Here is a 23213-nt window from a genome sequence, read left to right as displayed (position 1 = left end):
GGGGTTTTTTTTCTCCTCCTCTCCTTCCTGATCTCAACCGCACCATCAGCAGCGGCTTGACATTCCGATCTGACGGCGTCTCTCCAAAGCTGACGACTGTGGAAAAGAGGGGAAGAAGAGAGCGATAGATCCTATCTCCACTCAGCCTCTCATCCCCAGCGCAGAGCGCGTGGAAGCAGATGGTACACGTCTGTCATGCGGTTAGGTAGCAGGGGGCCCGGAGGAGGAGAGCAGCGCAGGAAAAACACACAGACAGTTGACGTGGCCACGCTCTGCGTCTCGGACTGTGTTTGGCTCCAGATTTTGTCAGCGGTGCCCGGTTTGAGCTAGCTAACTTTTAGGGGGGATTTGTTGTGCTTGACAATCAAGAGTCTCCTGTGGGTTTGATTTATTAGCTGAGGAAATTGCCACCGTGATAATTGCTTTGCTGCTGTAGGGAGAGGAGAATATGTAATTATAGTCCCAGGTATGGAGGAGGTGTCGGTGTGTATGTGCGAGAGAGATAGAGTGGTTAAAAGGGTAAGGAGAGGAGGAAGCAGGAAGCCTGATGGATGCTTGATTACGTGTCTGGCCATCTGGACCGTTGTCACCGAGCTGCTTAATCCCATTCACCACTGAAAGTGTGTGAAAGTGTTTGTGTGTGTGTGAAATGGAAAGCAACTGCTTTTCTGCGTGCACAGGCCCTCATTTTCCTCGACGTGTGTGTACGTGAGTGTGTATGTGCATTATTCCACATGTCATACAAATCTGCAAAGATGCTAATAAGAACATCCCTATAGAAACAAATATGTGCACATGCACAAACAACACACACTTATCCGCTGCCTCCCCCCCTCCACCCCGCGCCCCAACGTAATCAGACATATCCAGACACATCCCAGATCGGCCTCTCTAATCGTTGGTACATTTTAACAATTACTGCTAACAAGTCCTTATTACCCCCAGTGCCCTGCCCCTCCTCTTGATCCCAGCTTCTAATTGCTGCTGCTGTTTCTGAGCAGCTCTCTGCATAGTTATTAGACAGGAATCATTACCACCACAGAGCCACACCACGGAAAACTCACAGTTCACTGCCACTGCCACCAAACACCTGTGTTTCGAGGTTAACAGTGTACTGTATGTGTATGCGTGTGTGTGTGGCTGTGTTTATAGCGTGTGTGTGTGTGTCTCGGCACTTAAGTAACTCCTGCTGACTGGGCGGTATGTTTATACTCCTGCAGAAACGACCTGTCACACACACACACACACACACACACACACACACACACACACACACACACACACACACACACACACACACACACACACTAAACCCTAGCTGTGCTTCTGCCCGCCTACCAGATCACCTAATGACAAGCTAGCTGTAGGAACGAGCACATGGCTTTGATGAGGAAGGGTATAGTGGCTCTGCTGTCCTCGTCAGTATCTCTACTCTCAAGCGTCTGCAGATGTTAAAGGCGGGGGAACAGTGGCTCTCACATCACTGTCTGTGTGTGAGCGAGAAGGGAAAGTAAGGAATGAATGCATGGCAGGGCTGACTCTGCCTCTGTGCGGGCAGATAAACCAGTCGCTTGTGTTTAGAAAAAAAAACAAAAAAAACTGCAGATCAACTGCCCCGAAAAATAAGGAGTGCACACAATTGTTCATTATTGTCCCGGTGGATTTGCTCCAGAATAAAGTATGAGCAAGCCTCACATCATCTAAACCACTCTGATCCCCAACCCGACAGCCCTCTGTCTCTCTTCATCACTTTATCTTTATCTCTTTTGAGCCATGCGTGGTTCTGGGGATGGCAGTCTGTCAGTCAGTTGGACGTTCAGCGTTCCACAGCTTTAATGAATTTTAACGGAAAATCTTGTACATACGTTCATGTTTCCGAGGCGATGAATCCCGATGACATTGAGGTTGATATTTGCGGCTTTGAGTGAAATATCCTGACAACTATTTGATGTTTTGCCTTGAAATCCACTCTAGATATTGGTATTCTGTCTCTGCATAATATGGTGTAACTAACTAGGATATGATGTGTCACATTTCAACATTTAAATGTCTAAACACGACTACACCTAAGTAAAATATTTGGTTGTGTCGTGTATGAATGTTTCATATCCAAACTGACACTTAGAACAAGTTGCAATGTTGCCATGGTGGTTGCTTGACGAGGAAGACAACAACTCCCATGATCCCACACTACTTGACGACATCATCAAAATCCATCTTTGTTTTCATGGTTTTGATACCGGTGGAAATTACAAACTGCACATACCTGCAAAGCTAATGGCATCACATCAGTTTCAGCTGTTCTAGCATGCTAACTAGCAAATGTTAGCATGCTAGAATGCTAAATCAAGATGTTAGAATTACATCTGATGAGCATCTGCATGTTAACACATGCTAATGTTAGCATTTAGCCGTGCATACAGGTCACAATGTTGCCAGCAGAGCTAAAGGGCACTTTAGCTAAAGGCCACTTTAGCTAGCATCTGTTAATTCTGAATCCTTTTTTCTTTCTCTGTCTCCTTCCAGAGGACCTGCTGCCATTTGGCTTCCCCAGTATAGACATGGGCCCCCAGCTGAAGGTGGTGGAGCGGACAAGGACGGCCACAATGCTGTGTGCGGCCAGCGGCATCCCCGACCCGGAGATCTCCTGGTTCAAAGACTTCCTGCCCGTTGAACCCAGCTCCAGCCAGGGCCGCATCAAACAGCTCCGATCAGGTGAGATGGACAAGTTATTGTCAGATTATTTCATTTGACAGTGAGTAAACAAACAGGGCATCTACAGCTTAGCATCGCTATCAGGTAAAATCCCTGTTGCCCTAAATTTGGTGATTATCATGTTTTAATTAGGATTGAGGGATTACACGCTCCTCTCTGAGTTTATCTACATCCTTTGGGGGGGTAAAACCTTTTTAGAGCCAATTTCATAAAAGGCTAATTGTGCCATCCTTAAGCCAAGACACACAAATGCTGTTTTTATTAACATTTGGGAGAAAAGATTATAAAAAGACAACACTTTAAGGGCACAAATGTCCTTCCATTGTGGAGCATAAAGGTCAAAAACAATGGCTGCATGTGATATGAAAAAAAAAAAAAAAAAGAAAAGCTACTGTAGGTCTCATATACTTAACACAAGTGGGTTGAAAAAGTTCACACAATTATAAATAAATCCCGTTTGAAATATATACTTAATCTCATAATCAATCTACCCCGAAAAACAACCATGAGTCTTTTTTTTTTTGTCAGATCTCAAAATCAATAGCAAGAGAAGATGGGAGTTTCTGCACATTACTGATGATCCTCTCATCATCTGACCCGCCCAGTCTGAAATGAGCTCAGTGTCTTCAAATGTGAATGTAAAATCGGGCTGCCAGAGACATTAACAGGGACGAGAAGGAGGGAAGTTTTCCATGCTGCTAGGAGAGAGAGATGAGTGTGTGTGTGTGTGTGTGTGTGTGTGTGTGCAGAGAGATCGAACGGTGAATGCAGAAGGATCACATCTTGCGCTTAAGACAGTTTGTTCAGCTTTGTTTATGCTCCTCTGTATAGATGATACAGTGTCTCCTGCAGTAGGCAGACGCGTTTTTTTTTTTTTCCCTCAGCCATTCTCACTCGGTCGTCCTCGGGGGAGGGAGGAGTGAAAGTGATGGTGAGGCGAAACCATTTTGTTGTTGCTTCATCCATATTCTCGGTGCTCCTCTGTCCTGCCAGCGCGGATAGCTCCCTGCTGTCAGCCAATATCCTTCACTGATCGCTGCTGCCCCCCCGTCAACCCTGTGTCTGTGTCTCCATTTGCAGCGTTTGCCTTGATGCCGTTTGAACTGATTAAACTTGCACTTGCACATCTCTTTAGTTAGTTACTGTTGCCGCTGAATTGACAGGACCTTGCAGATTCGATCTGGAATAGCTCGCTAGATGGTTATTGCTGACTCTGTGAGTTAGTCGGAAACCTCGTCAGAAGCAGAAACACACGAGGAGTCTTAAATACACCGTATATTATGCACAGCTGTAGAAATAAAGATGCAACAAAGAGCTATTAGCCTCATCTTTATAATGCGGTGTGAAAAGGTAAATGTCAGATTCGGATGATGCTTCGTTATTGAAGCGACAGAGGTTAGATTTGTTCTTTATTGTTTGTAATTTCACTTGTACAGAGCAGAGGCTTTCCGGATAACGACTTATTGTTTGGCAAATATAATGCTATTACGGGTAACGGGGTTGGCCTGACTTCCTGGAATGTTCTCAAATCCAATAAAGAGCAGGACAGAGTCGCTAACGCTAGCCCAAACTCTGATACAGTCGAGTCAAGAGTTGGCTCTCACACAGCGGGGTAATACCACACAGTCCTTTTCTGACAAAATAAGATAACATTAGCTAATGATGTGCTCCATGGTCTCAGAATTAACAGTGCATTAGTGTTACTCTCGGTAGTAAGCTGATGACTTGAGCTTGACAACCATGCTAATGTTAAGCACACTGTTTAATCAGTTCTCCATGATTTTGCTCTGAAAATGAGGAATAAAATGATTTAAAAACTCTCCCATACAGTATGTGGAGAAATCAGGAGCTTGTCAGGCCTGCAATGCGCTGATGTGAAAAAAAAGTGGATATTGTGATATATACGCAGTACCTGAAGTGTAATTGCCTCTGTGTGTAAAATACTCCGCAGTGGGCGTGGGTGGAATTTGGTGTAGGACCAGATTCACTGCTGCATGGAGGCAGGTGAGACAATAGATCTACTTAAAAACTAAAAAAATAAAAGGCCTTTTTTGCAGTCCATTGGAAACACGAGGAGGACGCCAGAGGCAGCAGCGGAGCGATTGTTTATAGATCCCTAATTACGATAAACACTATGCAAATGTTTCTCTATTCCCTGCTTATAATTCATGAGAAAGCGTTGGTGGCCTTGGAGCTACAAAATAACAAAGGAACCCCCTCACAACGCTCCATGCATCTCTGAAACAATAGTTTTTGTTTACTATTCTCCCTCTTAGTAGTTTCTCATTGGTGCATAGTACAACGGACACTTATTTTGGCTGCCTGTAAAAGCGTAAATAATTTAAGCATCCATCATAACAAGTTTCACTTCGTCGCTCCGAGGCTCGTTTTGTCCCCTGAACGCTGTCAACGCGGAGACATGACACTGATTCACCGGTACAGAGCGTTAGGCCACATATCACATCAATGAAACAGTAGCAAGACAAATGGCTCCGTGCGATTCACCGCTGGGTCTAATAGGATTTCAAATCACCAGAAGCATCACAAAGCCCGAGCAACAAAATGCACTGTATAATGAACCGAACGCCGCAGTGAAATGACTTGGAGGAAATCAATTACACCTGAGCTAGGCACAAAATAGCTTCGGAGATGTGTTATGGATGAAACACTCCTTTAAGATCTGTTTAATGGGGGGGCGCCTTCCAAGCAATGCCTCTGATTTAGTGGACGGCTGCCAGCTCTCGTTGGAGCGAAGCCAGGGATCTGTTTTGGGCCACAAACATTGTTTTCCCTCCGTCTTTTCCTTTTCGTTCTCTGTTGGGTGTTGGAAATATTTTTATGGGTCAGGATGAAAAATGATATGGAGAATGACTGCACTCAATTCCCACAAACGACGACGACTCTTAGCCATTTTCACGGCGCACAATTATCCATCATCTGCAGGTAACTGTCCAAACGGTGGCCGCTGACAGTCACGGGCGCCACGCGAGCGCACCTGAAGCCGGCGTGCACGCGCCATAGGTTTCCTGAGGGGAGAAACATATGGCGCGGTATAGAGCTGAACTTCTCCTGACATCTTTATACCTCAACCAAGGCATCCATCTATTTTTCCACACCATCTGCTGCACCAGTTTAGATGTACGTGAGGAGAACGGTGACAAGCTACCTGCCCATTGCTGACATTTGGGACGGAGATCCGGAGAGTTTACCTAAGCACTTAAGAGCCTTCGTAGACCCACGCGCTAACAGATGGCCTGCAGTATGGACCCTGAGGTTGACTGCTGGGTAATGGATAGACCTGTCTTTGCCAAGAACTGTGATCTGATCAAAGGTTGTTCTTATGCTAACGGTCACAGTTTGGGTCACTTTAATCTAAAGAGTAGAAGAAAACGTAAAGACTCAGTTAAATGTCTTTATATCGCTGCACAATACACCTGAAATATGTTTTCTTCACCTGACAGGCATCATTCAGAATCAGCTTTGACCATCTTTTTATTAAAGGCAGTTTCTCTCACAAGAATTTGGCCTGTGAATAATTAAGTGTCTTTGCCATGGAGGTTATTTTTGATCCTGTTTGTTTGCCGACTGTTAGTCAGCAGGATATCTAAAAACAGATTTGTAATGAAATTTGGTGGGTAATGAGGCCGTTGGCCAAATTAATAAATGATCTATTTTTGGTAAAGATCCAGATTTTCTTTTTTTTTTTTTTTTTAATGGTGCAATTTAGACAAACCTCTTTATGGATCATGTGACAGAAGATGTCAAGTGAAACATTCTGTGATTTGTTGGACTAAATCTGCAACAGAAATGTTTATATTTAGATTCAAAAACTAAGTTACACAGTGTTTTACAATAAAAACATATATTAAACGCAGTGAAACCCAGAACTTAAGATATAAACAAGATTGAAAGATGTAGAAATAACAAAAAAATACTGTTGCTAAAGCAATATATGGCAGCAACCTATTATTATTAATCCATTTTTGATTTATCTGTTGATTTTACCATATTTATTCCAAGTGTTTAAGACACACGCACATTTTCACATGCAAAGTGCAAAAGTCAAAAAAGAAAATAACATCGCTTGACGTAAGTACACAGTCTGACGTCACCGTCACCTACTGGGTCCCCACAGTTTGTTTTTAAAGAGGCTCTACGTACGAATGAGACTCTTCCCTTCCTCCGCTCTCTGTTGCTTCACTGTGGACTGTTTGATGAAGGTGTTCAGTGGATTTCTTTGCGAGGGACTTGCATCACATTTTTCCGTGACAGTCCAAAGGATGTGTTTTTACGCACATCCTGGAGTTTCTTATCTCAGCGCCTCTCTGAGGACAGAGAGCAGCAGGAGCCAACATAAAGTAAAAAAACAAAACAGAAAACACAACACTGAAGCTCCATGGAGCCCCTTTAAACTGCAGCAAGTGAACGTGTGGTGGTAAAAATAGCGTCCGCCTCTGCTGGTTGTTGTCCGGTCCGGTTAAAAGTTAATGTCTCACCTCGTGGGAGAGTCCAGGTGATCTGTTTGACCTACATGTTCGGGCAGAGCTATCAGGTTAGCGGTATCTGTTGTCATCTGATCGGCTCATTCTCTGCCGGGCGGACACAATCCACCGTCCATGATTTCACAGCAGCTCATTTTACTGAAGTCACATCTCATTCCGGGTCTGTCAGCAGCTCACTGACAAACAGCTTTCGCCCCCCCCCTCGTCTTATCCGTTCTGTTTCACTTTCTCTATTTCGTCCTGCTTCTCCGTCCTGGCTGTCATTAAGTTTGTCCGCTGCCAGCTTTCCGTCCACACCATGTGTTTATGTATATACAGCATGTGGTAATCTTCTATGAGCATAAATACTGGACGTGTAACAGCGCGTTTTGCATAAAAGAAGATTTCAATTGCCTATTTCAAATTTGTGCTGATGGTTAGCCATATGAGCTGCTTCCAGCTGTCAGATGAGTTCTTGTTTGCAGGGCTCCACCTGTCCAGCTCCATCTCTCCACCGCTCTGTCTCTTCTCTCGCTTCTCCGTCTGCCTCCGCCGCTTTCCTGGAGACGAGGCTCGGCTTGTAGAGCAGATAATTTATTCCTGTTTATCTCCCAACTCTGCCCTGTACCGCAGGGAAATGAGAGATGGAAAAAACAGAGGGAAAGAGGAGGGCACGCTGCTGTTTTCCTTTCATGTAATGCAGAAGACAGAAGCAAATGGATGACAGCTCCAGCTAGCAAGGGCCTCAGCTCGCTAAACATGCTCGAACACACAAAACACACACTTGCGTCCCAGCTGTGTGAGTGTACAGAGTCGAAGTTTCTTTCCTCAGAGGCTCAGAAAACATGTTGTTTAAACCTCTGCATGTGCCGAGCAGCTATTGTGCATTTCGGAGACTCAAATACAGTCACAAACTCTCCGTGGAGCCTTTTAGTGCTTAACTGGCCAGGTTTTTAAGATGTAATTACTAAAAGCTTTCCTCACCATTACAATAACACACCACGGAGGTCGAAAGGAACCAGCCAGTGCATTAACTCAAGCATACGGTTTAATTTCAAAGTACTGTTGCTTTCCTTAAGAAAAGGGCTGAAATATATCACATTATTTTCATTTCTAAACCTTCTGAATGTTTTCTTGATCAATCGATTTATTCAACGGGTCTGTAGAATGATTCCAGGACGACATTTTTCTTATATTAAGTGTCTAACTCACAAACACACACAGATATATAAAGTTTACAGCAATATGACGAAGAGAGTACCAAGATTGTTTGACGTGTTTTTACATTACATAGAAATTGGCTTTGTGTGCGATGCAGCGCCCCCCACTGTCATAAAAAACGATCCCGATGTCTGTTGATGTTACAAATTTCCCCATTGTGGGACTAAGAAAGTATTGTCTTATCATATTGTAGCTTAGTTTTGTTTATTTTAGCTTAGCTTATCTTATCTTGAGTATCTCTATTGCGTGTCATTGTTATTATAGTTACCGCATATATTCACATTTTACATGTAGATCATGAGAGCTTCTTATAAAGCAGGAAGCATTGTTACAGATTTAATTACCCAACAATATCACCTAGAGAAACGATCATGACTCAGACAAAAATAACAACTGCTGCTTATTTTTTTTGTTTTCTGTTGTTTTTTGTTGTTGTTGTTTAATTTTCATCAACATGCCGTCGGTCCATGTGCTGAAGTTTTAAAGGCATTCTTTCCTAAGACTTCTGCTGCCACCATAAGTATATTTGTGCTCACATCAGTGATGTTTTTAGTGTATTATTTGGGTGAAATGACACATCAGGCAGCTTTAAATGCTCCAAGTATATTAATGTACGATGAATAATAATGCAGTTTGGGGGTGAATACATGTGTCATGATTTTACATTCTGATAGGAGTCATTCTGCGTCATTTTAACTTGTGATTTATTGAACATTTTTTTGCATAATACTTCTGCACTTTCTGACATTTTGAAAGATATTTACCTGTAATACTTCAGTAGAGAATCTGAACTCGTGTGTGTGTGTGTGTGTGTGTGTGTCTGTGTGTGTCTGTGTGTGTGAAAACATTTGATATATAAGGCAGAGCACACTATATCTCCTGGTTCTCTATATATATCCATACATCTCCTACAAGCCAGATCGCTTTTATCAGTCTCCCAGAAGATCTGATTCTAAACGTTGTGCTTCGTGTCTGTGTGTGTGTGTGTGTGTGTGTGTGTGGTGTGTGTGTGGTGTGCGTTTCGAGTTGTGTCTTTTTCCTCTCCTCCTGCAGCAGAGAGTGTAATCCATGGTTTTGTGCGTCCTCCTCAGGCTTCATGTCAAAGTCAGTTTCAGATGAGATGAATATGACAGAGCAGGCTGAAAGAGCAAAAAAAAAAAAAAAAAGAGAGAGAGAGAAGACAATTCTCTGCTGGTAATTCAAAAGGCCGGTAGCAGGAGGGGGAAAAAAAAAGGAAATGTAAAAAGCAGTAAGAATAGCGCAGTGTGAAACAAAAGAAACAAAGGGATACCTGACGTGCACTGTGTGTAATTATAGCACATTTAGGGGAGACACTGTTTACCACGTCGGGATCAGGGCAGGAGAATAAAAATTGAGAAGTAAAAGACACGAGTTGAGGAGTTAAAGAGCATCGTCGGCTTCTTGCCGCGGGGTAAAGCTGTGTAGCTGCTGCCAGTTAACTGCCAAGATAGAAACAGGCTTTCTTCACAGCAGCACTGAGCCTGCTGTAGGAGGGGAATCACTCGCTTGACAACAAAAGGTCCTTTAACTGTCGTCTAAGTTTATAAAAAGTCATTTTGAGGCTTGTTTTTCAGCTCCAAAACTTTATGGAATACATTTCAGATTTGAATTCGTCACTGTTTTCTGTTCACTTCATAGGAAGAGAAACGGGGAAATACAACCGCTGGTGTTTGAGAGCACGGGGCCATTCAGATGGCGCCTCACAGAGATAATAACAAAAGCTGTTTTTTATTGGATGGTGATGCAACAGAAGAGAGAAAACCTGAGGGTCAAAATACAACAGCAGCAGACCAGACAGACGAACATCTCTGGACGGAAACATTTCTTCTGCAAACTCCACTAAACATTTTTGTCTCTTTTCCCTCTTTTCGTCCCCCCGCCCGTCTTGCAGGAGCGCTGCAGATCGAGAACAGCGAGGAAACAGACCAAGGGAAGTACGAGTGTGTGGCCACCAACTCTCAAGGCGTGCGCTACTCCTCCCCCGCCAACCTATACGTGCGAGGTAGGACGTGAACACAGAACGCACGTGCACACGCACACAACAAACACAAAGACAAACACGCAGAAAGCCCGACAGTTAAAAGGTGCTCTCGGTTTTAAATACAGCTATTTATTTTTCCATAACTGTTCTCTAAAAACGAGTATTACTAACCCATCCATTGTCTACGATATATGTTGATCCTGTTGTTTGGTATTTTCTCACGACCACCCTTAACAAGTCCACCTTTAAACCTTGGTGCGAGCCCCTCCAGCAGAATCCAATTGAACGTGAAGTTTTTTGGGGGACACACCTCGGTTTAACTGCATGGAAACATCACTGATCTGTCTACTAAAATGGTTTCTGTACAAGAGGCAGATTAAGAGGAAAATGTTGCACAAAAAAAAAAAAAATTGATTTGAAGATTTGAAGAAAGAAATTGGAAGTCAATCCTGAAAAATGTGTTAATGGCATCATTTGGCACCCATGTATCACTGGCTTATGGCTGAAAGACCACGACCAATGTTCACATTTACAAGTTCTAGTTTCTGTGTTAAGTGCGATATTCGGAGAGGTGTGTGTGTGTGTGTGTGTGTGTGTGTGTGTGTGTGTGTGTGTGCGAGTGCTGGTGAGAGGTGTGCGTGTGTGTGTGTGTGTGTGTGATGCGGTGGAACGAGTGGCTTTGCGCTGGCCGTTTTTATTCTCTCTGTGTTTCCCCGTTCTCTCTCTCCCCCCCCTCACGTCATTGTGTTCTGCATCAACCCCCTTCCATCCCTCAGAGCTGCGAGAAGGTTGGTGTGCTCTTTCTTTTCTTTTGTTACTCCTTTGTTTCAGAAAGCTTCACTTATTGAAACAGAGAGAAACAAAAAAGGAAAAAAAAACAAAAAAAAAAAACAACAACAACATTCTAAGGAACGGCGAGGTAGATTTGATGTGAAGTGATTTTCTTTTCCAAAAACGAAGAGAGTTGATTTCTCTAAAGCTGCTGCGATGATGAAGTGGTCTGCCTACGCAGCAGAGTGCATTGACTGCATTGTGAGGCCTTGTGTGCAGAACCCTTGGTATTGCCTTCACTCCCCGATCAATGTTTTCTGCATGGTATGATCTTGTTGTCATGGAGACCCAAGAATTGGAAGATTAAAAAGAGGCGATGTTTGCATGGAAGGAGCGAGAGAGAAAGAGAAAGGAGCACCGCTTGCATGTGTGTTGACTGACGGACTGACACGAGAGCATGGCACAGTGTGCGTTCACGCCTATTGATGTGCTCGGGTTGTGATATTATTGAACTTGCTGCCTTGTCATGTCCCGCTACTGCTGTCTCGTCTCCCTTTTGTTATCATCATGTGCAACGTTGTGTCTCAGCTCCCATGTCATCCCCTCCAGTCCTGCACTTGTTGCACTTGAGTGGAAAATGTTGCACCGGCGGTCATGCTTGTACATGCCCTTCTGCTCTGAAGTCATACGTGTTGTGCAGGTTTGTAGCAGAAGCATCTTCAGATTCATGACATGAACTCAAGATGGCAGGAGAGCCAAAATGTCAGCGGGGGTGGAAAGAAACAAAGCATGTTTAATCAAGTACTGTGCTTCAAGGTGAAGTGTGTAGTGGCAACTGTTGGCAGAAATTAGATAATATAATACTATATATAATGATGTTTTATTTAGAGTTTGAACTAATATTGTATAGTAATGAATTAGAATTTTTGTGTCTTCGTTACCTTACAATGATAAAATTATATCTATAAAGTTTGTGGGTCTTCTTCCAGTCTGCTATGTCACATCTACGTGTTTCTACAGTAGCCCAGAATGGACAAACCAAACACTGGCTCTAGAGCTGGCCTGCCCCAATGAGGGGTATTCAGTTGGTCCAATCTACAGCCTCACCACAAATTATCGCTAAATCGTATACACTGGACCTTTTAGTACAAATTTAAGGTATTTTTACTTGACTTGAGAAAAACATTTAGAGGGAAATATTATATTGATATCCCTTTATATATATATTTTAACTCTTCTAGGAACCAAAACATGCAAGGAATAGGATTATGCCTCGTTATATATATGTAAAACAGCTCAAATTAGCTCCACCTCAACCGATTCCAACAGTGAAAACACACCTTTATAAATGCATCAGTAATATTTACACAATAATCTGATCAATAACAGTGAACTGTGACACTCACAAGGTACTATATTTATTATTTATATGTTCTGTCTCTTACAGGTTAAAGTTTGAAATATCCACTTTTGCTCAATCCAATTTTAAGATTCAGATTTAATGTTCATTAGCCTATGGCAGCTAACATTAGCTACCTTTAGCACATGACAGCTAGAGTCAGTTCAGATCTTCTACTTTTATTCTACTGTTGCATTTAGCATTTTCCTTTCATTCATACTTGTGGTCACATTTAAGCAAATATTAAGCATTTTGCTGACAATAATGACATAATTTGACATTAGTGACTTTTTCAGTGCAGGGCTTGCACTTGTGATTGAGTATTTTTAGTAAAAAGTCTTAATACAGAACCGTCAATAGGCCTGTATTTACAGGAAGAGCAATATGCCAACTTGACAGTAACGTAGCCCGAGCTGTATCTCTCTGGCTGTTGCTATCTTGGCCAAACACTCTGATACGCCTCTACTGACTGACATTTGAAATTAATCATATCCATTCACATTTTTAGATATCGAGGGGGATATTAATGATTCCCTCTTACTACAGTGCTTAATGAAAGCCGTGTCCTTGAGACAGACGGGATGGCGCTGCGTAAATGTCAGCTCGGTGGCGGTGCTGAGCGGGCATATAGCAGCGCCGAGATACAGCGGTAATCCTTATAGCTGTGCCAAGGTCCCTCCAGCCTGTAGCCTCCAGACTCCCTGCAGAGGACAGGACTAATGATAGCCCCCGCTAATAAAGATTGAAGCTCCTGGCTCTCAAAAAACTTTATGGAAAATGGAGGGGAATCATGCGGCCCGGCTCGATTAACTTTAAGCTAAAGGCTCTGTGAGCATGTGAAGGATTATCCCTTGTTATGAGCTCACTTTATTGTAAAGTACTCGGCTGTGTCTCCGCCGTGGATTCTTCTGCTTTTTTGTCTCCGGTCCCGACTGATAGATTTTCAGACTGCTCAGAGTAGTGAGTTCATGTGCCCGATCACTGAGTTTTCACCTTGAGTCTTCACCTTCATCCTGTCGCTGCTCATGTTACCAAACTAATCCATACGCTTAATTAATCGTCCTTTTTTTTGCCACATTAGTAGGTGTAAAATAACTGAGTGAATGAAGCCGACAGTGTTGTGTCCTGCTGCGTTGCACCTGCTTTGTCTGTCCTGTGCATGTAGCTGTCATGGATGCAGTCTGTCTGTCTGTCTGTCTGTCCGTCAGCATGCTCATATGAGGAGATGCCTGCCTAATCATGTCTGTTTTCTAACAGATCTACCTGTTTTTGTCTCTTTGTCTCTTTCGTGTCTTCAACTTCTGTATCCAATTCTGGGTATCTTCCATTGTTTTTCTTTTTTCTTTTTGTTTTCTAAAACAAAATGCTTTGCACATTATCTGTTCTTCATGAAATGAGAGTGACGTCACGGCAACGTTTTCTTTTTCTTTTATCTTTTCTTTTTTAATTTTTTTTATTTGTTGAACTCATGCAAAAATGTTAACTTCTATCCAATTGTCTCTACATTCTTTGAGTAGGGGGGATGAGGCCCGTGAAGATTCCAAGTAATGATGTTACACATTAAGGAGTGGAGGTTGTGCAGTAAATTTACCCATATTTATTTATTTATTTACTTTTATTTACACATTTATTTTGTGTTTATTTGATTTTTCATGTATTATATAGATATTTATATATAAATATATATAAGAATTTCAGCTGGATTTCCAAGTCATCTAAAGAAACCTCTGATTGTTTTGTTACTGTAGGGTTTTTACAGTAAGTGTTTGGGAACACCTACATTAATAAATGTTAAATTTGTAGTTAATTAAACTTGAGTTAATAGTTATATAACTGTTAAGAAACAATGAAAAGCTTAATAAACCATTTATTAAGCAATTAAGGATAATAAACAACAAGTGTTTGATAAAAGTGAGTGTTAAATAGCTCTATAATCCAACAGTCATCGCTGTTGTAGAGTGTTTTGTCAGTAAGGTGAGTCTCTCCTCCTGCTGCTTCATGCAGTGAAAGAGAAAATAATTGTTCTGGTATCCCTGCACACTTCATCCAATCAGGACAGAGATAATGATAATGAGGCGGTCCTCCTGTTCGCAGCTTCGTCAGGAGATTATCTCTGCAGGATTGAGGGGACACTAAAACAACCACAGTGCTAACAGCAGCTTCTGTGATGGTTGTGCAGATGAACTACACCGTATTATTTAACCCTTTACAGCGTATTATTAACATTAGCTGTCTCTTAACAATATAATATTGGTTAAAGGTGCAGTATGTAAGAATTTGCCACATGATAAATACTCCAGACAGATCGGGGCAGCATGTCAACAGAGTTGCTAACTGCTGCTAATGGTATCCCGCTCAGGGCTGTAGCTACTGTTAGCTCGTTAGCTCGGCAAACCGTGCAGCTAGCCAGGGGGTTAGCTGGTTAGCATGCTCAACACAATACATGGACGTTTTTGCCATAAAGTTTTTAACTAAAATTCTTACATATTGCACCTTTAACAAATGATTTATAAAGCATGTTTTTGTTCGCTAACAGTCAAATAACTACTAACTAATGTTTGATTAATTTTCCATTTATTAATGATGGGTATTAGATACTGTTAGCAACCTCTTTTATCGTTTATTACTATATTCATTTTTGAGTAGAACATTTGTTGCTCCTTACGTTCCTGTTTTCTTTGATACCTTTAGTTTCCTGCAGTGTTGAGTTTAGTTGAGTTTATCGACTATGTTTCTGCTCTCTGTCTGCCCTCCCTTTCATTCTCTCCTCCCATGCAGAGATGTTTGTCCGTTCCTCTCTCTTTCTGTTTCCTGTCTTTTGTGACCCTGGGGTATCCTCCTCCTCTTCTTCTTCTTCTTCTTCTTCTTTATCTTCTCTGTTCCTCCGACATCCGATCTCTTTTTTTTTTCTTCTTCTTTTTTTTTCTCTTACTTTTGAAGCACCTACTTTCTGAATGGGCCTGACTCTGGTATATAGCCGTGTTTTTAAAATAGATCCATGTGTTTTCTTCTTCCTCGCTCCTCTTTTCTTCCCCCCTTTTTCCCCTCCTTCCCCCCGAAACCCTCTTCTAATCTTCTCTTTATCTCCACTCCCTGTCTTTTTCCCGTCCTCTCCCTCCCCCCTTCCTTTTTTCTCTTCTTCTTCTTCTTCTTCTGCATTCTGTCTGCACCCTGATGTGTAGGAGCGACAGACACATGTACATAAGTTTATTAACTTATAAACATGCACATACTACCTCACATATCTCTCTTTTTGCTCGCACTCGTTCTCTCCCGTTCTGCCTCTTTCATGCTGTCTTGGTGTTCTTTACTTAATGTGTCCAATGATCACTCTGTAATTGCCACAACACCTTAGTAGAACCCCTCGATCCACTCCTGTCCACATTTCCAACTCATTTGATTACACACTGTTATCAGTTATGAATCCTATGTATTGTACAGTATCTTGTTGTACAATGTGGCTGTCCTTTGCTACATTGCCTGTCATTGTCTTGAAGAGAAGCAGAGCTGCCTCTCTCTCTCTCTCTCTCTTTCTCTCTGTCTCTCTGGCTATGTCTCTCTCTCTCTCTCTCTCTCTCTCTCTCGCTCTATCCCTCTACCTGTCTTGTCTGGCTTCTCTCTCTCTCCGTCTGCCTTCGCTGTCCTCAGTTCTTCGTTCTCTTCTTTGTGTTCCTCCACCATTTTTTATCCCTCTTGAGTCGCCCAGGCATGCGAGTGACCTATGAGTTCAGTCTCTCGATGCATCTCTCGTTTAATAAATAGTCAACCAAAAAGCTCTGACAGATGCAGTATTGGATACAACTTGCCACTTTAGTTGTTCTTCTCATGGGGGACACACCGTTAGCGGGCAGGGCTTATTGATCGGCCCCGCTATGATGCATACACTCTCTCTAAAACGAGCCCATCTAGAGGCAGAAGCACCTCGAGGCACGGAAATCTGAATGAAGTAAAGTTTCTCTCCAAAGTTTTCTTGCAAAGTTTAGTCATTGTTAAAGGGGGGCGGTGGTATTGTATTTCTACGACTAAAACCAAAGACTGAAATCACTTATTTTTCATGTTTAATGATGATAAATGATTTTTTAAGAAGAGAAACTGACTATAGGTGTCATGTCCTGGTTGAAACGATACTCAAGAGTTTGTCACTTTATTATTTGGAGTAGGCAGCTCACTCTGTTTGGTTGAGCTCAACACAAGATTTGTGTCTTTCTGTTTGAATCATCAGTACCATACAGTAATTGGGACTAAACTTGAAATATCCCTTTTGTAATTTTCTGTAAAAACCCTGAAGTTCATTCTCCCCCTTCCTGTTACCTCTCCTCTCTCTTCTTCTTCTTCTTCTTCTTTCTTTTTATCTCTCTCGCCCTCACTTCCTCTCTCAATCTCGACCTTGCTTTCTGCCTCGCTCTTCCTCCTCCTCTTCTCTCTCTCCCTCTTTCTCTCTGATTCTCCCTCACTCCTCCCCCCCCTCCTTCTTTTTCTCCACCTTTCTTCTCCTCGCTCCCTTCCCCACTTTTCTCCTCCCCTCACCTTACCCCTTATCCCCCCACCTCTCCTCTCTACCCCCGGCTCTCCTCCTTTCCCAGTGCGCCGCGTGCCCCCTCGTTTCTCCATCCTCCCCTCCAACCACGAGATCATGCCGGGAGGGAGCGTCAACATCACCTGCGTGGCCGTGGGTTCGCCCATGCCCTACGTCAAGTGGATGCTGGGCACCGAGGACCTCACGCCCGAGGACGAGATGCCGATCGGACGGAACGTTCTTGAGCTCAACGGTGTCCGGGAGTCTGCAAACTACACCTGTGTGGCCATGAGCAGCCTGGGCATCATCGAGGCCACCGCTCAGGTCTTAGTGAAGAGTAAGAGATTCTCTAATTACATGATTAATCATTTTGGCTGTTGGAGAGAGAGAAGGGAGGGAGGAGAGCGCCTCTATTGTTGCTTTATATGAGGATAGATTTGTGTATTTCCTCCTTTTTCATATAATTCAATACTCTCAATTCCCAGAATGTTATTTTCAGATCCGATCCAAATTTGCCCTGTGCGTCACCTTTAATAGCACGTATCTAAAGTATGATTGAGGCGCATTCATCATCATGAGTTTACCACAGAGACCTGGCTGTGTGGAAGGTCATTTAATATTTCCCTTATTGTTGGAGGGTCGGTCAAATAAAGCTCCCTAATTAACGTGGTGCACTCTAATATCCTCAAAATGTTGATTAGGTTAGATGAGATCCAACTTAATTGTAGTACTATTACAACCAAAAGCAGGTTCTACTAGATACTGCGGACAGGCAGAAGGGGCATACAGATATATATGAATAGAGATGGAGATAAACCAATGCACAGCAGAAGTAAATGATCCTTTAATTAAAGTGTTTCCAAGTGGTATTGTTGTTTGTGCCGCTGTTGCAAAGACAACGGGGTCATTTCTGTTTGCATCAGATTCACAAATAACAACAACACAAGACAAGACATGAGTTTATCCAGTCATTTGGTCTGTGATAGAAATGGATCACCAGGTAACCTTCCTGTAAACGTCTGACTCCAAGATCTGCACAAGGCAGCTTCAGAAAGTGAGTCTGCCGGGAAGACTTATAATAACACAGGATTGTTGGAAGAGATGACGGTATAAAAAATGGTTAGTTTGAATAAATGCAGTCACAATATGTCTTTAATGCAACAGTAATCGGTACAGAGTGAACTGAGAGATCAATATTACAAACTAAACAGTACCCCTCCTCTCCTCTCCTCTGTCTAATCTCCAGCTTTGCCAAAGCCTCCGGGCACACCCATCGTCACGGAGACCACCGCCACCAGTGTGACCATCACCTGGGACTCCGGCAACCCAGACCCCGTCTCCTACTACATCATCCAATACCGAGCCAAAGGGCCGGACAGCAAGTTTGAGACGGTGGACAGTATCACCACCACCCGCTACAGCATCGGCGGCCTGTACCCCAACACGGAGTACGAAATCAGAGTGTCGGCCTTCAATAGCATCGGCCAGGGGCCGTCTTCTACTCGGGTGGAGGCCCGCACAGGAGAACAGGCACCGGCTAGCCCTCCACGAAACGTCCAGGCCCACATTATTTCACAGAACACAGTGATGGTCCGCTGGGAGGAGCCGGAGGAGCCCAATGGACAGGTGGGACGAGCACTGAAACGGCTCCTTTTGATCATCTTTTTCAGTAGAGGAAAACATGCAGTGTTTTTCTTTGTGGGTGTTCTTTTATTCCAGACAAATTGTTCCAAACATGCTGGTAATTATCTGCTGCAAAACAACTTTGTTCTTTACAATGTGTTGAATAAGACAAACGTCGTTGAAGACAGTGTTTGGTGTGACAGCTCCCAGAACCTACAGCCAGACAATCTAAAACTAAAACACATAAAAACACTCACACCCTCGAGCGTCTCTCAGCTCCAGTCTGCAAGTCATAAAGTAACGTTCAGCACATAGAGTCATTCAGCCCCTAAATGTTTAGTTTTTACTATAATTCAACATAAGTTTTTACTTATTTTTTATTTTTCACATTTATGGGAACATATAAAGTGACTGATTGAGTTAAAAATTAACACTGTTATCATATAAAACTGAAGGACATTGTTCCAAAATGATTAAAAAGGTCAGTGTACATATCTAAAACAGAACAAGAACAAGGTGAGTTTTGAGTTTGTATGTCACACATTTGACATAACATTTAACCTGAACTTATCACCGACTGACCACATTTCAAAAATTGCCCAGAAGCTCACACGAGGTTAAAACGATAAAGCTTTAATAAAATTCACCACTGGGAGCTTTATTCCAGCTGCAGGTTCGTGTCCTCTGCAGCGATTGTGTCTTGCCGGAGATTTCCCTCCTGTAACTCCCTCGCTACTTTCCTCACCCTCTAAAGAAAGAAAAAGGTAATTGGACTGTCCTCTCTAAGTTAAGAGCACTCCCTCTTGAGGCCTATTTCCTTTTTCTAGCCTACCTAACCATGCGGTAGGTTCATAAAAGTACACGACTGAATTGAGTGCATATGGGGATTATAGATATTAAAGAGTAATAACAGGAGAGGTGGTGGAGGTGGAGGTGGAGGTGGAGGGCAGCAGGATTACACTGCCCGTAAACAAACCCCTATAGGAGGACGTATAGCGATTATATCTTAAGCATTACAGCATGACGAGAGTTTTTATTGGAACTCTTCTGAGATTTGACAATCACGTGAGGACGTCACCTTGTGACAACGACCTCTAACAACCACGAACAGTCGAATCCACACGACCATCTGGATTTAAACCTCGTTCATGGACGATGACCTTTGCCGTGATGAAGTTTTGTTGAAAGATGGTATTATGGATTACCATGGATTGAGCTTAAAATCTGACCCCTCTGCTGTAGGTGAAAGGCTACCGTGTGTACTACACCATGGATCCGTCCCGGCCCATGAATGAGTGGCAGATCCACAACGTCCAGGACAGCGTGATCACCACCATCCAGAACCTGGTGACCTCAGAGACCTACACCATCCAGGTCCTGGCCTTCACCTCTGTGGGGGACGGACCCTTCTCAGACCCGGTCCACGTGAAAGTCATGCCTGGAGGTCAGTGTGTGTGTGTGTGTGTGTGTGTGTGGCTGTGAATGTGAATGTGTGTGTGCATCAACAAAATCATTAGTCTGTATAAGCTACCGCATTTATCCGGCATGCCGGTGCATAAATAACATCTACGTAACGGACTCCATTTATTCATGTGCAGGAGAGAAGTGGTTGTTTTTCAGCCGAGTGCATGCAGCGCAGTTCAAATGACTCATTATTTGTGTGTGTGCATGTATACAAACTGTTAAGTAGCTTATTTGAGTGACTTATGTGAAGTTTGTTAGCCAATCCGCTGTGAAATGCTTTTTTGCGAATAAGCTTGACCTGTCAGGAAATGTGACTGCTTTAAAACGAATAAATTCCACCTGCTGGGACGGAGCTGTGCACACTTCTGAAAAGGAAACAGGGATTAAGAGCCAGACATGTCCCTCGTACCTCGCCACTGCTCATGTCGCTGTGACAGCTGCTGTCGTGGGTTTTATGAGAAGGGAGGGACGTAGGGATGATTACTCTGATGGCATTACTGGTTTAAATTCCCGTGTAGCTCTGGCTACTGCTACGCCACGAGATGTGCCTAAAAAGTCTCTCATTTCCCAGAATATTTAAAAACTGCACAAAAATGCAAAAGTTTTGGCATTTATGAGTCAACTGGTTCCTTCTTGATTCCATTATGACTTCAGACCACCTTTTTCTGCGACCTTAGCTGAGGTGACATGGACAATATTTGATATTAAGATAAGATTTTATAAGATAAGGTGTACCTCTATTGATTATTGATCAGGAGAAATTCAGTTTGACACAGCACACAGTGTGCAAACAGTAGCAAGTGTCAGCATGAGAGTAAGAAGAGACTGAGAGGAAAATAAGATAGAGAGTTAAATCAAAATACACTCAAATAAATAGGATAGAAGAGATAAAATGCTGAATACTTAACATGGATCTGTGTGCATCTTCTATTTGAAGTCATTCTGATTAGAGAGTCCGATTAAACTCTTTACATGGAGGCTTAATAAAGTGATCCGATAAGATGTGTGCCTACGTACGCGCAAATGCTTTTAATATGCTGTAATTTCTTCGACATGCTCAAAGTGGCGTCGCCGTCTGTGAAGCGTCTAATCTACCAGAAATATAACAGAAGAAACAGAGTAGGAAGTGTTATTTGTACAACTTTAATCAGAAAATTAATATGAAAGAAAGAAAGAAAGACAGAAAGAAAGAAAGAAAGAAAGAAAGAAAGAGCTATTACAGCTAAAGTAACAAAAACAAACATCCGTAGCAGAGACTTAATTATAATCTCACACTAGCAAACAAAACTCTGTTCCACGACCGTGTGCGAGCGGTTTAATCAGATGTGATTGACAGAAGCGTTACCCTGCCAACATAATTCCCACTCCTATATCAGGGATATCAAGAACTATAATACACTTCATTTCAAGGGCACTTTTTCAGGAACAATTAGAGTAAAACCAACAAAACCTGCGACACAAAAAGAAAGAGCATAACTCTCTGAAATAATGAGGCAACCAGACCTGAGAAAAATAACACTGCTGACATAATAAAACATTCTTTAAAGGATTAAATGCAGATATTAAAATGAAGGATTAGGGATGTTAATGATTGAACATTACCGGATTAAAACGCTGGTAAAACCGACAGAGATCGCCACAAATACAGCAGAAAGTGTCTTGTTATAAACGGCAAATACTCGAGTGAGAAAATATATTAATACATTTTGGCCCTGAGTCATTATTTTCTGTTTATTTATTTTTTTAACAAAGTAGTTCAATGTCTTACTCTATGACAGTTACACATTTGGTCATGTTTCACTGCAGCAAAGTGGAGAAATCTCATCTCAAAATCGCCTCCAAAATGAATAAACTCTTGTTTTTACATCGAGCGATGGAAAAATGTCCAACATAGTTCACATACTTTTAATGATCAAGGACAATGTGTATCCCTGTGCAGGATATGAAATGGACACAGATGGTAAAATTAGAAAAAAAAAGTGAGTTTTAAATTAAATTCTGATTCTTGCAATGGAAACATTTTACCTATATTAAATAATCTGTATAACACTAACTGGCAGATAATTGTGTGTTCTTGTAGAATCCCATCACTCAGTAAAAAGCTATTTAAGGGCTTGTTTTCTATGCAAAAGTCAAAGACTTGGAGGTAAATGAATACATTTAGATGAGTCCTGGCTGACTGTTCACACGTTTCCTCCTCAGTCCCCGGTCAGCCAGGCAAATTTAAGGTGGGCAGAGTGACAGACACCAGCATCGAACTGACCTGGGAACCTGCTTACACCAAGGAGGGCATCGTCAACTATGAGCTGCTCTACAAACCTGCCAAGTTTGGCAGCTTGGTGAGACCTCTTACTCTTTTTTTTTTATATATATAAATCTGTCTGCTGAGTAGATTTTCTAACCCGACAGTGGGGATGAGAGGACGGATAAAAGAGGAAGTTAAAAAGATTAACCCAGGCGTCCAGCGACAGTCCTCATCTCTTTTTTTTTTTCTCTCCGACTCTGCTTTAATGTCTTCTTTTCACTCCCCTCTCGTCTTGTCCTCCGCTCCCCTTTTCTTCTTCTCTCTCTCGCAGGAGAAGCTGACCTTCGGGCCGAGAAATTCTTACACAGTTGAGGGTCTGAAAGCCAACACTGAGTACTCCTTCTCCCTCGCCGCCATCTCATCCAAAGGCATCGGAGCGTTTACCAACGAACTGGTGCAGAGGACGTCACAAGCCAGTACGTCTCCATTCCACTGGGTTCACACACACACACACACACACACACACACACTGAGACGCCATTTATGTTGATTAAATAATGTCTTTATGTGTGAGTCTTGTACACATGTTTTATTCAAATGTTTTGTCCCCGACACACACAGCTCGTACTGCATTGTCCTCAGCTCCTGACCTGGTGGAACCTGGGATGCATCTTCACATCTATCTCATTTATCAACCCATCTGTCCAGCACCCCCTCCCATCCATCCATCTACGTTTGACTGTGCCTTTCTTCCTCCGCTCAGCCTCTCGCTTTCT

At 42.6% G+C, this 23213-nt stretch overlaps 1 protein-coding gene across 9 annotated transcripts in view; it reads left to right on the top strand.

The window, feature by feature from the left end:
• The window catches only part of LOC119010936 (receptor-type tyrosine-protein phosphatase S-like), a 73930-nt gene that overhangs the window by 30453 nt on the left and 20264 nt on the right, over window positions 1–23213 (top strand). For 5 of the 9 annotated variants that reach the window (XM_037083551.1, XM_037083552.1, XM_037083544.1 and 2 more), the window contains exons 5-13: window positions 2527–2715; window positions 10330–10440; window positions 11196–11207; window positions 15772–15786; window positions 17173–17442; window positions 18352–18731; window positions 19971–20172; window positions 22395–22531; window positions 22769–22913. In XM_037083551.1, the coding sequence (XP_036939446.1) occupies window positions 2527–2715; window positions 10330–10440; window positions 11196–11207; window positions 15772–15786; window positions 17173–17442; window positions 18352–18731; window positions 19971–20172; window positions 22395–22531; window positions 22769–22913 (1461 nt within the window). The remainder of the gene's footprint in view (window positions 1–2526; window positions 2716–10329; window positions 10441–11195; window positions 11208–15771; window positions 15787–17172; window positions 17443–18351; window positions 18732–19970; window positions 20173–22394; window positions 22532–22768; window positions 22914–23213) is intronic. The other 4 variants (XM_037083553.1, XM_037083547.1, XM_037083548.1 and 1 more) reach the window with 2 other exon arrangements.

The sequence above is a fragment of the Acanthopagrus latus genome, chromosome 21, assembly GCF_904848185.1.
Source record: "Acanthopagrus latus isolate v.2019 chromosome 21, fAcaLat1.1, whole genome shotgun sequence".
Taxonomy (NCBI): domain Eukaryota; kingdom Metazoa; phylum Chordata; class Actinopteri; order Spariformes; family Sparidae; genus Acanthopagrus; species Acanthopagrus latus.
The sequence above is the reverse complement of the archived record's forward strand: the minus strand, read 5'-3'. Positions and strand labels throughout refer to the sequence as shown.